Source organism: Vanacampus margaritifer, chromosome 19 (genome assembly GCF_051991255.1).
Source record: "Vanacampus margaritifer isolate UIUO_Vmar chromosome 19, RoL_Vmar_1.0, whole genome shotgun sequence".
In the NCBI taxonomy this organism is placed as follows: domain Eukaryota; kingdom Metazoa; phylum Chordata; class Actinopteri; order Syngnathiformes; family Syngnathidae; genus Vanacampus; species Vanacampus margaritifer.
The window spans coordinates 18,625,722-18,638,808 of record NC_135450.1 but is presented as its reverse complement, the minus strand read 5'-3'; the positions used below and the strand labels follow the sequence as shown (position 1 = coordinate 18,638,808).

Sequence of the window (13,087 nt, the reverse complement as noted above, 5' to 3'; positions counted from 1 at the left end):
TAATAATGTAACATGTCGTGGACAAGCGGCCCTGTGTCTTACTGGCAGTGTGTGCGTGTGCGTGTGCGTGTGCGTGTAGAGGCGGAGCTTGCCATCAGGAAAGGCAGGGAACTGCTTAGGGCCCCGCAGCCAGCAGGGGCCGCGGGAGGGCCAACAGATTTGACACAAAGCGCATCTCCTTCACATCAGCAGTGCAGCAATGACAATTGAACGTCTCAAATTCCCTAAAACAGGAGTTTTTTCTTTTTCTTTAAACAAACAAACAATGACCATGTATAGTAAAGTGCTTTTTAAGCGGCAATGTATAGTAAGAAGTTAAAAAAAAACGATTTATAGTAAAACTTTAAATAAATAAATACATTTAAAAAACAACCATGTATAGAGGCATTTATTAAAAAAATAACGACCATGTATAATAAGGGTTTGTTTTTCTCAATGTATATTAAGACTTTTTTTTAATGGAAATGTTAGGCGTTTTTTTTTATGATAATGTATACCAAGATGTTTAAAAAAAAACTGCCATTTAAGGCTTTTTAAATGTTTTTTTAATGACCACATGTAGGAAAGCATTTTTAAAAACATGATCTAGTATAGTAAGGCATCTATTTAAAAAAAAAAAAACTAACCATGTAGACAATTGTAAGCAATTATGATAGTAATGCTTTTATTATTTCTTTAAAAAAAAAAAAAAAAGTTAACATGCATATAAAGACATTTAAAAATAGCCATGTATAGTAAGGCTTAAAAAAAAAAAAAAGATGACCATGTATAGTCAGGCATTTATTAAAAAACAAAAACCATGTATAATTAAGGCATTTGTGGGTTGTTGTTTTTTCATGACCATGACCGGCAGTAAGCCTTTTTTTTTTTTTAACGACCATACATAGTAAGGCTCTTTTTTTTTTTACCCATTGTTTGTGCAAGCGAGTAATTTAAAAATCTTTAAAGTTTGCATTTTAAATTCTGTATGTACCGTTCGACACACAATGACAAATTTGCCCTTTGTTCGTTATTCACTACGGCGCTTATTATTATTATTATTTTAGCTAGTTAGCTCTGGACTCAGCTGCGACCCGGAAGTTAAACACCGACCGGAAAAAGAAAAGAGAAATTGTTTGTCTTGGCGTTTTTTGTTTTGTTTTTGAGCACATGGTGGCCTCCAAGTTACGTTAGTCGGCCATTTTGGAAAGAAGATATGAAAAGAACCATGGCCTCTTATTTAGCGTGTCCTCGGTTGACTCGGTTGACTCGAGGAGCTCAACTAACGAGACACGACACATATTGTCCAATGTCAAATGTGTTTATTAGTCTACTTGTCAAAAACGAGAAAGTGTGAGATAATTACAATAATAAATACAAAAACTAACAGCAGGATTGAAGAAAATATAGAACCCTAACCCGTCATTTGACACGCCCGATAGACGAGGGTGAACGCGGCATCATTTTGACCCAAGGCGGGAAAAAGGTCCCGAGTGAGGAAAGCCAACAAATCCCAGCGGTTTGTTTTGGTTTGTCTTTTTGTGCCGAGTCGGACGATGGCGCTCATGCGGTTGATCAGTCCCTCCAAAATGGCCGACTTCCTTTCCCTTGTAACCGATGACACGCCTCCAGCTCAAACTGCTGCCAAGGATGGAATCGCAGTGATTATTTTCCAAAAGTGGCTTTCCAGGGTTCATATGCAAAATATGGCGCTGCTTTGAGATGCGACGTCCACGTTCCGTTTTCACGATGATGCTTGCAAATTCATCCGCCCACTTTTTGATATCTTCCTTTGGGAAGAAAAATATGGCTCCACTAAAAGCAGGATTTGGCAGACGGTAATGACGTCATGAAATCTAAGGCAAACAATGGGAGCGTTTTGGCGTCGATGGAATCCACACTGCGCTGCTCCTTGTTGGCCGCCAGGGGGCAGTATAAGGCCGACATCAAGTCAGGCCACTTCAAATGCAAATCATCTTTTTGCTTCCCAAGCTGTCAAAGCGCAAACGAGCCAAGCGGCCTCCCTCGTATCTCAAGGCACGGCTCCCTCGTATCTCAAGGCACAGCCCATCAAAGCGATGCGTGCTCCGCAAGCCAAGACTTTCACATGAGTATGAGAAACGTGACAAGTTTTTTCTCGGCCGCGACATGAGCCACCATTGACTATTTAAGCGCGTCCGTGTCCTTTTGGCGAACCTGCAGCGGACGGTCAAGCAAGCGGCGGGCGTGCCGGCATCTACCCACGGACATCCCACGGTGTGGGGCGGATGAAGATGAGGATGGTCCCTGAGGAGGCGTTGACTTCCTGTGACGTCAAAAGCGCCACGAGCCCGGCGAGCGCCGCCCCTTTTTCCTCCTTTTGCACACGTAGTAGACGGGGAAGCCGATCACACCTGCATGCAAACACGCCACCAACACGTGTTAGTCACAATACGAGCTAGCACCTTCCGACAGTCTCATCGTCCATTTTGCGTCACGTGGCTCATGCGACGGCCGTAAATGGCGCGAGATCCTTCAGCATCAAAAGTGGCAAATGCAAATGTTGCAGCGTGAAGTGTTTACCGAGGACCAGCGCCACGGCTCCCAAGACCAGAACCAGGATCAGGACCAGCGGAGCCAGCAGCAGCTTGGCGCCTGACGCACAAACGACACAAGTCCATCAATAGCCGGCAGACGACCGACCGACCGACTTTCCGGGCAACTTTTTCAAGTTGCGCAACATGACAACTTTGCCAACTCAACGCTTGTTTGGTTTTGAAAAACTTTTCCTTCTTGCAACATTCCAGCTCAGAAAATAACTTTCTCCCCTTAACAGTACAACTTTTTCTTTCTTTCTTTTTAAATCACAGACTTTTTCTCAAAACTTGATGAATTTCAACTTTTCTCTGCTAACTTTTTGTTGTCGTTTTCCTGGTAGCAGTTTTTTAAAATTCTTTTTGCTGTCAAGTGCAAATGTGAATGCGCCGAACGAGGAAGTTGTGGAAGTGAAACGGACCGCAGACGGATCCTCGGATGAATCGGCGCAGATGCGGCTTGTGCGGCAGGTAACGATATTTGCAGCCAAACACGCTGAGGTTGGACGTGTGATCCCCAAAATACCTGACAAAACAAAGTCACTTCATTTCACAAGACTCAATATTGATTATTTAGTACAATACTTTTGTAAAACACTAGAAAGCAAAATGAAAATCAATCTGATGACTCCTTTAATGGAAAAATTGATTGCTGAATGGATTGTAAAAACATTGGCTAGTGAAGACGCACTTTGGAACAATTTCTATCTTTCAATATTTCTGACGAGGAGACGCTCGCTAGCCAATCGTTTCACTTGTCGTTTCATTTTCTGTCCGATTGGGACGGCAAGAAATGCACGTCAAACAAAGTATTTGACAACAAGTCAACTTACCGGACTTGTCGGTAGCGCTCGCCGCAGCGGTAGCAAAAGTTGGTGTTACATTGCGTGCACGTCATGTGGTCGCATCCTTCCGTGCGCTGAATGTGGATCTGCACGCGCACGCACACACGCAGGTGACAATCAACAAAGTGCAGGGCGACCAATATGGCGGCCGCTGCGTGGCCGGCGTATGAGAAGCAGATGTGTGTGCGCGCGCATGCACGCTTACCTTGCACTGGGGGCACTTTTGGGCGTTGCGCTGGCCGCGCTCCACGACGCCAGCCCAAGTCGTCAGCTGCTTGTCGCCCTTGCGGTAGTCGCGGCATTTGATGCCCTGGTGCCAGGGGGCGTGGCACTTGAAGCACCACACAAAGTGGCAGCCGCCGCAGCGCACCTGCGGCGCCAGCACACCACGTCATGTTCTCAACTCCTGCTTCCGCCACACAGTCATGTTGAGCCTTCCAAAAAGCACTCGCACCCAACGTGGACTTTTTGGCAAACCAAAAGACCAATTGAAAAAAGTAGTGCACAAACATTTGACGTTTTGGACATGGACAGAATAGAAGAAGAAAAAGTTGCTGTCATCCAAAATGCATTCAGTGGAGAAAAAAAAGCCTTCCTAAGTAAAGGCATCTTTTTTTTTCTAATTAAATGTTTCAAATTGATCACAAATAAGAAAGCAACAGCATTTCCCCCTTTTTTTTTTTTCAACTGTAACCCAAAATCCAATTGAGAAATCCAGAATTCGAGACGTTTGTTTGTTTTCAACGTCATTCATTTTGTGTCTGCAATCCCAAAATCTTTTTTTGGAATCTCTTTTGGGAAACGTTTTGCTCATTTGCGCCCCCGAACGCAACGTGTGGATTTTGTTTTGTCAGTTTGCCGACCTTGTGCTTGCGTTGGTGGCGGCGCGAGGGGCCGTCCGGTGGCAGGGTGGTGAAGAGCGCGCACCGCGGGCACGGTTTGGTGCCGGCGTCCAGCTGACTCAGCTCCAGGAAGTAGCGGTAGCGCAGCAGGTCCGGCGCGGACAGGCGCGACTCCACGGCGCCGCCCTCCAGCATCCCGCCGCACTCCGGGATGGGGCAGCGGATGCGCCGCTTGGCCTCTCGGACCTAGGACGGCACACGGCACGCCTGCGTGACAAGTCCTGACGGGGAATCCGGCATGGACGTGGAAGGTGCGAGCAAGGAAGTGGGCCGGCCCAAAACATGATGACAAAGTTGAAATATTGCACTGGCTTCAAATGCCACTTTTTTTTCTCTCCACCGATCTCGGCTAACGAGGCGCACAAAGTCGGCCGTGCGCTAAGATGTGATGCTAAGCTATTTTGGGCATAACAATGAGGAGGTGTGGGGGGGGAAAACGCGCAAAACTGGTTGCGCGAGTTGATCCGTGCTTCAAACGTTAGCAAGTTGCAGGTTGGTGGAGTCCAGACCTCAAACCCTTTGACTTTAGCCACAGGTGCTTCTACTCAACGGGTGCAGTTCCTTCACCTGCCACTTCATGCAACTGCCTTTGACAACGGACGACATTTTTTTTCCCAACGGTTCGAGATGGAAGAGAATCCGAAGACGCTGCGTTGTGAATGTCAAACTTGGAAACTGATGCACAAGCAGCAGACGATGACATCACTGCCGCATTTGAGAGTCCATGGACGTCATGGCTGCATTTTGTGCAACCTCCATTTTGTTTACTGTCCGTTCTAAAAGAACGGCACGAGGCAGAAATGGAGCGGGTCGATTCTGTCCTTTGGCACATTCCGTTGAATTTGTCAAAACAATATCATGCGGGTATTGCACATTTGGAAATGTCTGGCAGTCAATGAGCTAAGTAGAAGCACCTGTTTGTGACCCGGGTTTGGACTTTGTTAACCTGCAGGATTCCCCGACCCTGTCGGCAAGACGCGCACCCACTTGACAGTTTCCGGCCACAAAATGAGCCGCAGAAACGTCTGCCTTTAAGCCTAAGGGATGGAAATTAAAACGTGTTTTTTTTAAAAAAAAATACACTTCAGCAATTCATCTAAAAAGGAACGGATAGATTTGCGGATTATTCAAATAGTCATTAGTTGATGATTGATCTAAAAATACAACAACTGCACTCACTATAATTTGACATTCTTGCCACTTTTGAACTTGTTTTCAACAAAAAGAAAAATGATGATTTGAAAGGTTTTCTCGCGATGCTACCAACGAGAACGTAGCTTTGCTTCGATTTCCTTCGCTCCTTTTAGAGGGGAAGTCGAGTGAAAAGGGTTCTTGGGCCATAATATGTTGTATGCGGTCCCACCAGATAAATATCGCCCTTGTGCAAAATGAATGAAGCAGCAAAATGGATGTCACTTGTATCTCCACTTTTTCTTTTTTTGGCTTTCAGTTTCAAGACAAAACAAAAGAAGCAAATGGAAACGAGTTCAAGCCCTCCAGTCCGAAAGCATCAAGGTCAAGGTGACTTTCAGCCAGGTGAAGACAGCGTACCCACCTGGGAGGTGACGTAGAGCGTCAAACATTCTTCACACACGAGCTTCCGGCAGCAGGGCAGGGGTGCGATGCTTTTGTCCTCCAGGCACACCCGGCACGTCTGCGCCTGGGCGGCGGCGCCCTGCTGCGATGAGCGGCGCAGGGGCTTCACCAAGTCGTCCGCCGTGTGCAAAACCAGACCCGAGGCGGAAGTGGCAAGTACGTCATGGTGGCGCTCGTTGGCGATGCAGTAGACGGTGCAATAAAGGTGCTCTTTGACGTTCGCTGTCGGCTCCGAACGGACGCTGGCAACCGCGCTGTCACGTTTGTCACGCCGAATGTCCAAAAGAGACAACAAGTCAAGTCTCCCAAAGTCGGAAGGGGACAACTCGGCGTGGGGAGGCTCGTTTTGAATACCGGCGCGTCCCGGCTGTTCGGCGGCGTCGTCGCCATGTGCACCCTCGGCGCCGCCTGGCGCGTCCGCGTTCGGACCCCCGCTTTGACAGGGAGTCGTCCAAGTCGGCAGAGTGCCCCTCAGGAACTCTGAAGCCTCCGACCTCCCTCCTCCCCCTTCGTTGCAGTTGTTATTGTTGTTGTCCTCCGAATCCCGCCCTTCCCCGACTTGTTCGAGTGCTCCTTTTTCTTGTTCTTGGGCCCGTAAGAACTTGCCTCTGCCGATGCGTCGGTCGCAATTTCGAAGCGTCGCCTCCACTTTACTGCTTCGCAGCGGCCATTTCGCCTTCTCTTCCGCTTCCAAAGTCGGCATTCGACATGTGCTAGTTCCAAAGTCGGCATCTTCCATCACCGGGCGCTCTCGACCCATTTGGAGCGCGACGCATTGTCCAAACCTCCCCAGCGGCCAACTAACGACTGCACCAAAACAAAAGCTGCCGCCAGCGCTTCCGGGTAGACGTCATCACGGCGCACGTAACGCTTTGATGACGTTCAGCAGTACCCTAAAGGCCCACAAGAGGGCGTAAAAGTCGTCAAGATTTTGACCTAGCATAGATGGGTGCACTTTCTCCTCGAGAAAACATCCAATGCCAAGTGCTGCAATCGCAGATTTTGTTTCAAAGCAAAAAGCAAGCAAAGGTTAAGTCAGGTCACTGGTATGATAAGGTGTGTCTTCTTGTCCAATGCAAGACTTAACAAGTGACAACATCAAATGAAGTTGAAACGTTCAAATGAAGACAATACCAAGATGACATTTACTGTGACAATTACAGTACAATTTATTTATAAAAAAAAAAAAAGACAAAGGAATAAAAAGAAGGCCCTTCTGGTGTCATGTTTAATCAAATATTTTTTTCAATATCCATCATTTTAGGATGTGGGCGCTTGCATCTTGTTTTGAAACTCATTTGTCATTCAAAAAAGGGAGGGAAAAAAAACTGCTCTCTGACCAATCCAATTTGATTTTGATGAAAGCGCCGTGTGTCAGGAAAACCGGCCAATCAGAAAGAGAAGGCGTGCCGCCGGCCGAGGGGTCAGTCATTTGCGAGCCCGACTGGCTGTGCCTAACGGTTGTTTGGTCATGTGACGGAAGCGCGCCGGTGGAGAAAGTGGCTCACGCCGACGCGTGGCGCTTCATCTCCTGGCCGTGGGCGGCCCGGGGGGGGCTTCGGCCCAGGGCCTCCGCCTCCTCCAGGGTGGACGTCAGCGGCTGGCCCAGCGTCTCGGGCAGCAGCAAGGTCAGGATGCCGATGACGAACGCCAGGATGCCCACGATCAGCTGAGCGCCGCCGCAAAACAACAGAGCCAAGACTTTGAAAAGCGCGTCGTCAACAAAGGTCAAAGGTCAGGCCAAACCTGCGGCAGGTGGATCCAGACGTCGGCCAGGTAGACGCAGAAAGGCGCCACCACGCTCCCCACGCGACACATCATGCTGCCGCTGCCCACCGCCAGAGACCTGCCACCGAGACCACCGCAGAAAATCAGCAGGGAACGGACGGATACTCCCGCTTCAGCGCACACCTCAAAAGTTCACATTCAACTCCTGTACTTGGGTCAAAGTTCACACACCTGACCCCGCCCATTGAGACATTCAAGAACAAAAACAAGTTGACTTGACATTTTTCTTCAGGAAGCCGAGCTTGCTAGCTTACACTTGCTAGGCTCGGCCGGGGTCCTCCAGGCCCCGCCCCTACCATGCACCTATGACACATCATGAATCAGGCGTGTCGGAGGAGGGAAACAACTCAAACATGCCCTCAAGGGCGGGCGTTGGTGACGCCAAATCCACGTGGCTGCAAAATGGACTCAAGTGGTTTTGGATGCGACGGTTGCGTTGACCTGATGATGGTGGGGTAGAGCTCGCAGGTGTACAAGTAGATGAGCCCGAAGGCGATGGCGATGGCGAACTTTCCCATCATGCTTAGCGCGATGGTCAGCGCCTCCATGTCCTGAAAAAAACAACAACAACGACATCATCGCTTGCATTGGTTGAAAAGCAGCCAAGTTGAGATTTGAATGACGGGCAGGAAGGAAGCGGGTCAGAGGTCGCCTGGGAAACGGACAGCGACACCTGAGCGCTGGAAATAAACCGGCTGTCACGACAGATGCTTTCCTAGGAAAGGCTCGTCGTGTCTTTGATTTCATTCGGTGGGAGGCCGCCAGCGGGAAGGAGCCTCCCGTTGCTGTTGCCACGGCAACGCGGCAGGAAGGGACTTCCTGGCTCGGTTTTCCAAGCTCAACTTTTTGCCAAATGACACGCGCGTGGTGTAACGTACAGCGGGAACCACGATGATGAGCACGCAGGCGACCCCCGCCAGCAGCAGGGCGGGCGCGCACGTCTTCTTGCGTCCGATGCGGTCCATGCAGAAGCAGCCCACCAGATAGGACGGCAGCTCCACCGCACCTGCAAGCAACCAATCGCAGACGCAGGCTGAGTCAGCGCACGCAAATAACCGCAAACGCCACATTGTGCGCGTGCGTGCGTGCGAGAATGTGCGTGCGTGGTCCAGGGTGTCAAAGGCATGAACGAAGGCGATCTTACCTGGCCCGTTGCCATGAAATCCGTTTGTACAAACGGGATCCTTTCAAACACACTCATATAAAATAATATTAACTGATACAATATTTGGATTGCATTTTTTATGTAAACGTACTTTTAAAGTTTGACATTTTCAATATATTTGTTTTTATGTTCATTGAATCCGTCCTTCCATTTTCGTCATGTAAAAAACACAAACAATCCTTTTATAGCATTTTTTTCCCTTTAAAGTCATGTGATTTTAGATTTAGTCATTTTTGGTTTACTTTAAAAGCATGATTCATCATTTTGATTTCTTTTACATGGTGAAAAAGTCACCATTTTTTTCTTTTTGGGTAATTCTTAATAAATGGTGAAAATTCCATCTCCCTAACCCTAACCACAAAAAGGTCCAAAAGGTGACGACTGGATGTCCTTATTTTGTTGCAAGGTTGCCGACCAGCAGACGGCGACGACACGCCGGCAACGCGGCGGTCCGAGACAAGCCTGGAGAGCTTTTGCATGTGGACTTACCGACCAGGAAGAGGTTGAGGTAGCGGTTCCCCCCGAGGTTGACGGATCCCAGCGAGAAGACGTAGTATCCCAGACTGCCGATGAACCAGATGGCCCAGACGGTGCCGGTGCGTCTCGCCATCCGCCAGCTGCCGAACAAGTCCAGGATGGACAGCTTCTTCTTCTTCTTCTCCTCCGCCGCCGGCGCCGCCTCCTTGTGCAGCAGCGGCGCGCCGTTGTGCTCCTCCGCCTGCAGGAGCTCCTCCACCTTCAGCCGGCGGTCCAAGCGGTTGACGCGGGCCATGCGGTCCAGCAGGTCCTGCGCCCGCTGGTGCTCGCCTTTGGCCAGCAGGTAGAACGGCGTCTCGGGGAACTTCCAGCAGAAGAGCAGGAACGGCGACGTGCAGAGCGACAGGACGATCTGGTAGATCCACCACACGCGCACCAGGTAGCCCGTCAGCGCCACCACCATGATGCCCACGGCGAAGGCGGCGTGCACGTGCATGGAGGTCCACGTGCGCACCTTGATGCCCGTGAACTCCGTCACGTACACAAACACCACCACCAGGTAACCGCTGGACACCTGGCGGCACGACAGGACGCCAGGTCAGTGCACAGCTGAGGAAAGGGACGGACGGCAGCAGGCTGCTCGCGACAAAATAACATCCGATGCGGGTTCGAGAACTCCGACGCATATTTGCCATTCACAACTTGATTTCTTCAAAGTCGTCACAATCGACACATTTCACTTGTCGACGATGAGCACAAAAACGGTTCCAGTCAAGAGTTTGCCAAGCACAACATCCTTGGAAATCGCGCACGTGTTCCCGCCGCACGTGTTCCCGCCACACGTGTTCCCGCCGCACGTGTTCCCGCCACACGTGTTCCCGCCACACACCAACGGAGTGCGATTGCGTGTGAAAAACAACACGTGACACGTTGACAGGACGCCGCAGGAAGGAACTCACCATGGCCAGGAAGAAGCGCAGAACCACAAAGTAGTAGTAGTTGGCGGAGAAGGCCACGCACACGCCAAGTCCAAACTGGCACACGCTGGTCAACATCAGGATCTTCACTCTGCCCACCCTGAAGGGCGGAGAAAACATTCAGGATGACAGGTTGGTTTTAAAGTTGGGGATTTGGGGTAAAGATTAAGGTTGAGACTAGGCAGGGGTGGGCCGGAGTCCTGCAAGTTTTGGATGTTTCCCTTCTCCAACACAGCTGATATAGGATCAGCTCATCAGCAAAAACTCTGCTTAAACTTGATAACGATCCTGTTGATTGCAATCAGATGTGTTGCAGCAGGAAAACCTCCAAAACCTGCAGGACGCCGGCCCCTGAGGACAGAGTTTGCCCACCCCTGGGCTAAGGAGTTTGCCCACCCCTGGGCTAAGGAGTTTGCCCACCCCTGGGCTAAGGAGTTTGCCCACCCCTGGGCTAAGGGCTACCACAAGGGTTCAAACATTTGGATTGGCTTCCAAAATGAGGTTGGGACAGATTAGCGGCTTTTTTTCACCCATCGGTTCAAATCGTTGTTGGAATGGCTTTCAAACGGAGTCAAGGCGTCTTTCCGCTCACCTGTCGGCGATATCCCCAAACACCAGCGCCCCGATCAGAACCCCCAACATGAAGGTGGGCTGGCACAGCTTGGCCAGCCAAGCTCGGCTGCACACCAGGTCCCAGTCGGTCACGACGCTCTGGTACACTTGACGCCGATCATAAACAAACGTGCCGTCTCGGCACGATTGCACCGACGTGTTGCCGTCAAAGGCGTAGGTGAAATCTTGGGGTCGCACCCGCAGGGCCCGCGTGCAGCGGCTCAGCTCCCACTGCTCCCCGCCCGCGGTCCTCACCACCAAGGGGCTCGAGTCCGCTTTGAAGAGGGGCAGGAAGTCCTCCAGGCGGGAGCCGCTCAGGTTGCCCAACAAGACGTCCGTCACGTTGGCGGGGACGCCGCAGGCAAAGTTGGGCGTCTCCACCAGGAAGACGGACGCCAAGTAGTGGATCCCGCAGGCCACCGCCTGGAAGGCGGCCGCAAAGTACAAGCATGCCTGGAACCTGAAAAACAACAAATCAACCTTACGAGACGGCGAGCTACAGTCAATACTCGTCACGGCAGGCGGCGGTCATGCAAAACTGCTGCAAAGCAAACAAGCGTCAGGGAAAGGCCACGAGGACGGCTGAAATGGACGCCAATCACTCAGAGCTGCCGTTTCAACAGGGGTGTGCAGACTTTTAATATCAGGTGCGCAGCCGGCTCGCCAGTGTTTTCCACAGCGGGGATTGTAAATTAACAAAGGTTGACTTGAGGTCAGCGGCGAGACGGGAAACGTGTTTGGACGCGGAGGAGGCAAACGGTCCAAGCAAGAGAAAAAAAACAAGACAAATGCAAAACATATCTGGAGCCATCAATTGACAAATATTGATTATTAGAGCATTGGATGCTGTTCTGAATATTTGCAACGGCACTTTTGCACAGCAGCTTTGTTGCGCTGGATCACGTTTGGACTGTGCACTTGCTTCCAAGTGGACACACACACACACACACACACACACACACACACACACACACACACACACACACACGCACGCACGCACGCTCCAACGAGCGGCGACCAGCTGACCTCAACTTCACAAACAAATATCAATAAAGCACAAGAAAACTTTGGTACCTTTTAAAATGTCCCAGCTCGTCAAATATCCTCTCCACCGTCATTTTGGAGAGCCAGCTGTGTGTGTGTGTGTGTGTGTGTGTGTGTGTGTGTGTCCACGTCAACTTGGACCAGGGTGAGTGGGTGGGAGGAGGGTGCGACACACACACGTGTGCAAGGATGCCTTATAAGGGCCCATGCAACGCCAACAACAAATCAAGTTTCACATTTAAAAAAATCCCCTCAAAAAGATTCAAACCTCGCACGCTCATCAAATATATTCCTTTGATGTGTGAAAAACACAAATAAATGACGCTATAAATCAATTGTTGCGGCTCAGCGTGTGAACGAAAAGGAAGCTTTCTCGAGCCATGCTGGAAAACTCAATACTCGGATGGTTAATAATTGTCATGCTGGTCAGATCGACATCCTTCCTCGAATAAGCAACTTTCTTGGCACTCGTACAAAAACGGCAAAGCAGCAGCTTCGCTTCAACAAACGAATTGCGAACTTGCCGGCAACTGGACGTCTAAAAATTGCAAACAGCTGCCAGCAGCGAGTCGAGCGGCCCATCAATGATTGATGGCGCGGCGCACACATTGGAGCCGGCCCGACTCGCCGTACGGCGCTCGGGACCCGATGCAGCTGAAGGGGGCGTCGGCCCGTTCGCTATTTCACGCGCTTGTCTTGCCGCCCGCGACCCGTCGTCCCACGGTACGCCAGCCAACTGCAGAATCAATCAATCACAAAAGATTGCTTCAAACGCGTTCAAACCAATGAAAACAAAACATCCGTTTGAATTCCATTCACATCAATTCTTTATTGTTAAATGCAAGCCGCCATTTCTTAGCTTCGTTTGCCAGCAAGCTTACTACGTGTACGTGCGACCAATCTTTCATGCCAGTTGAGTCAACAAGCGATACGCGTACCACATTTGATGTTTGCCCAAACCCAGTGAGAGGAAAGGGTCAAAGGTCATCGTGGGCCTCACTTGAACTTTGTTATGGACGGTGGATGAAAACAAGCGGAGGGAATGGACAGAGCAGTCGTGTGACCTTTCGGTCTCAATTAACACGAGCTAAGAAAAAAAGGGGGAAAAAAAATAGTTTGCGTCATTCTT

The 13,087-nt window shown here is 50.1% G+C and overlaps 2 protein-coding genes across 3 annotated transcripts; both read right to left on the bottom strand.

The window, feature by feature from the left end:
* Window positions 1–1,281: 1,281 nt before the first annotated feature.
* On the bottom strand, window positions 1,282–6,749 carry LOC144039300 (E3 ubiquitin-protein ligase RNF217-like). 2 transcript variants are annotated; one of them, XM_077552499.1, is made up of 7 exons: window positions 5,855–6,749; window positions 4,261–4,485; window positions 3,603–3,767; window positions 3,386–3,483; window positions 2,975–3,078; window positions 2,542–2,613; window positions 1,282–2,372 (listed from the first exon to the last, which is right to left on the bottom strand). In XM_077552499.1, the coding sequence occupies exons 1-7, from the start codon at window positions 6,653–6,655 to the stop codon at window positions 2,293–2,295; spliced, it is 1,545 nt and encodes a 514-aa protein (XP_077408625.1). In that variant the 5' UTR covers window positions 6,656–6,749; the 3' UTR covers window positions 1,282–2,292. The 2 variants fall into 2 exon arrangements, with proteins under 2 accessions (XP_077408625.1, XP_077408626.1); XM_077552500.1 differs by lacking the exons at window positions 1,282–2,372; window positions 2,542–2,613 and having other exon boundaries at window positions 3,603–3,861.
* Window positions 6,750–7,034: 285 nt separating this feature from the next.
* On the bottom strand, window positions 7,035–12,374 carry slc22a16 (solute carrier family 22 member 16). Its single transcript, XM_077552496.1, has 8 exons — window positions 11,989–12,374; window positions 10,895–11,374; window positions 10,285–10,402; window positions 9,338–9,899; window positions 8,562–8,689; window positions 8,125–8,234; window positions 7,642–7,741; window positions 7,035–7,564 (listed from the first exon to the last, which is right to left on the bottom strand). The coding sequence occupies exons 1-8, from the start codon at window positions 12,030–12,032 to the stop codon at window positions 7,400–7,402; spliced, it is 1,707 nt and encodes a 568-aa protein (XP_077408622.1). The 5' UTR covers window positions 12,033–12,374; the 3' UTR covers window positions 7,035–7,399.
* Between the last annotated feature and the right edge of the window lie 713 nt (window positions 12,375–13,087).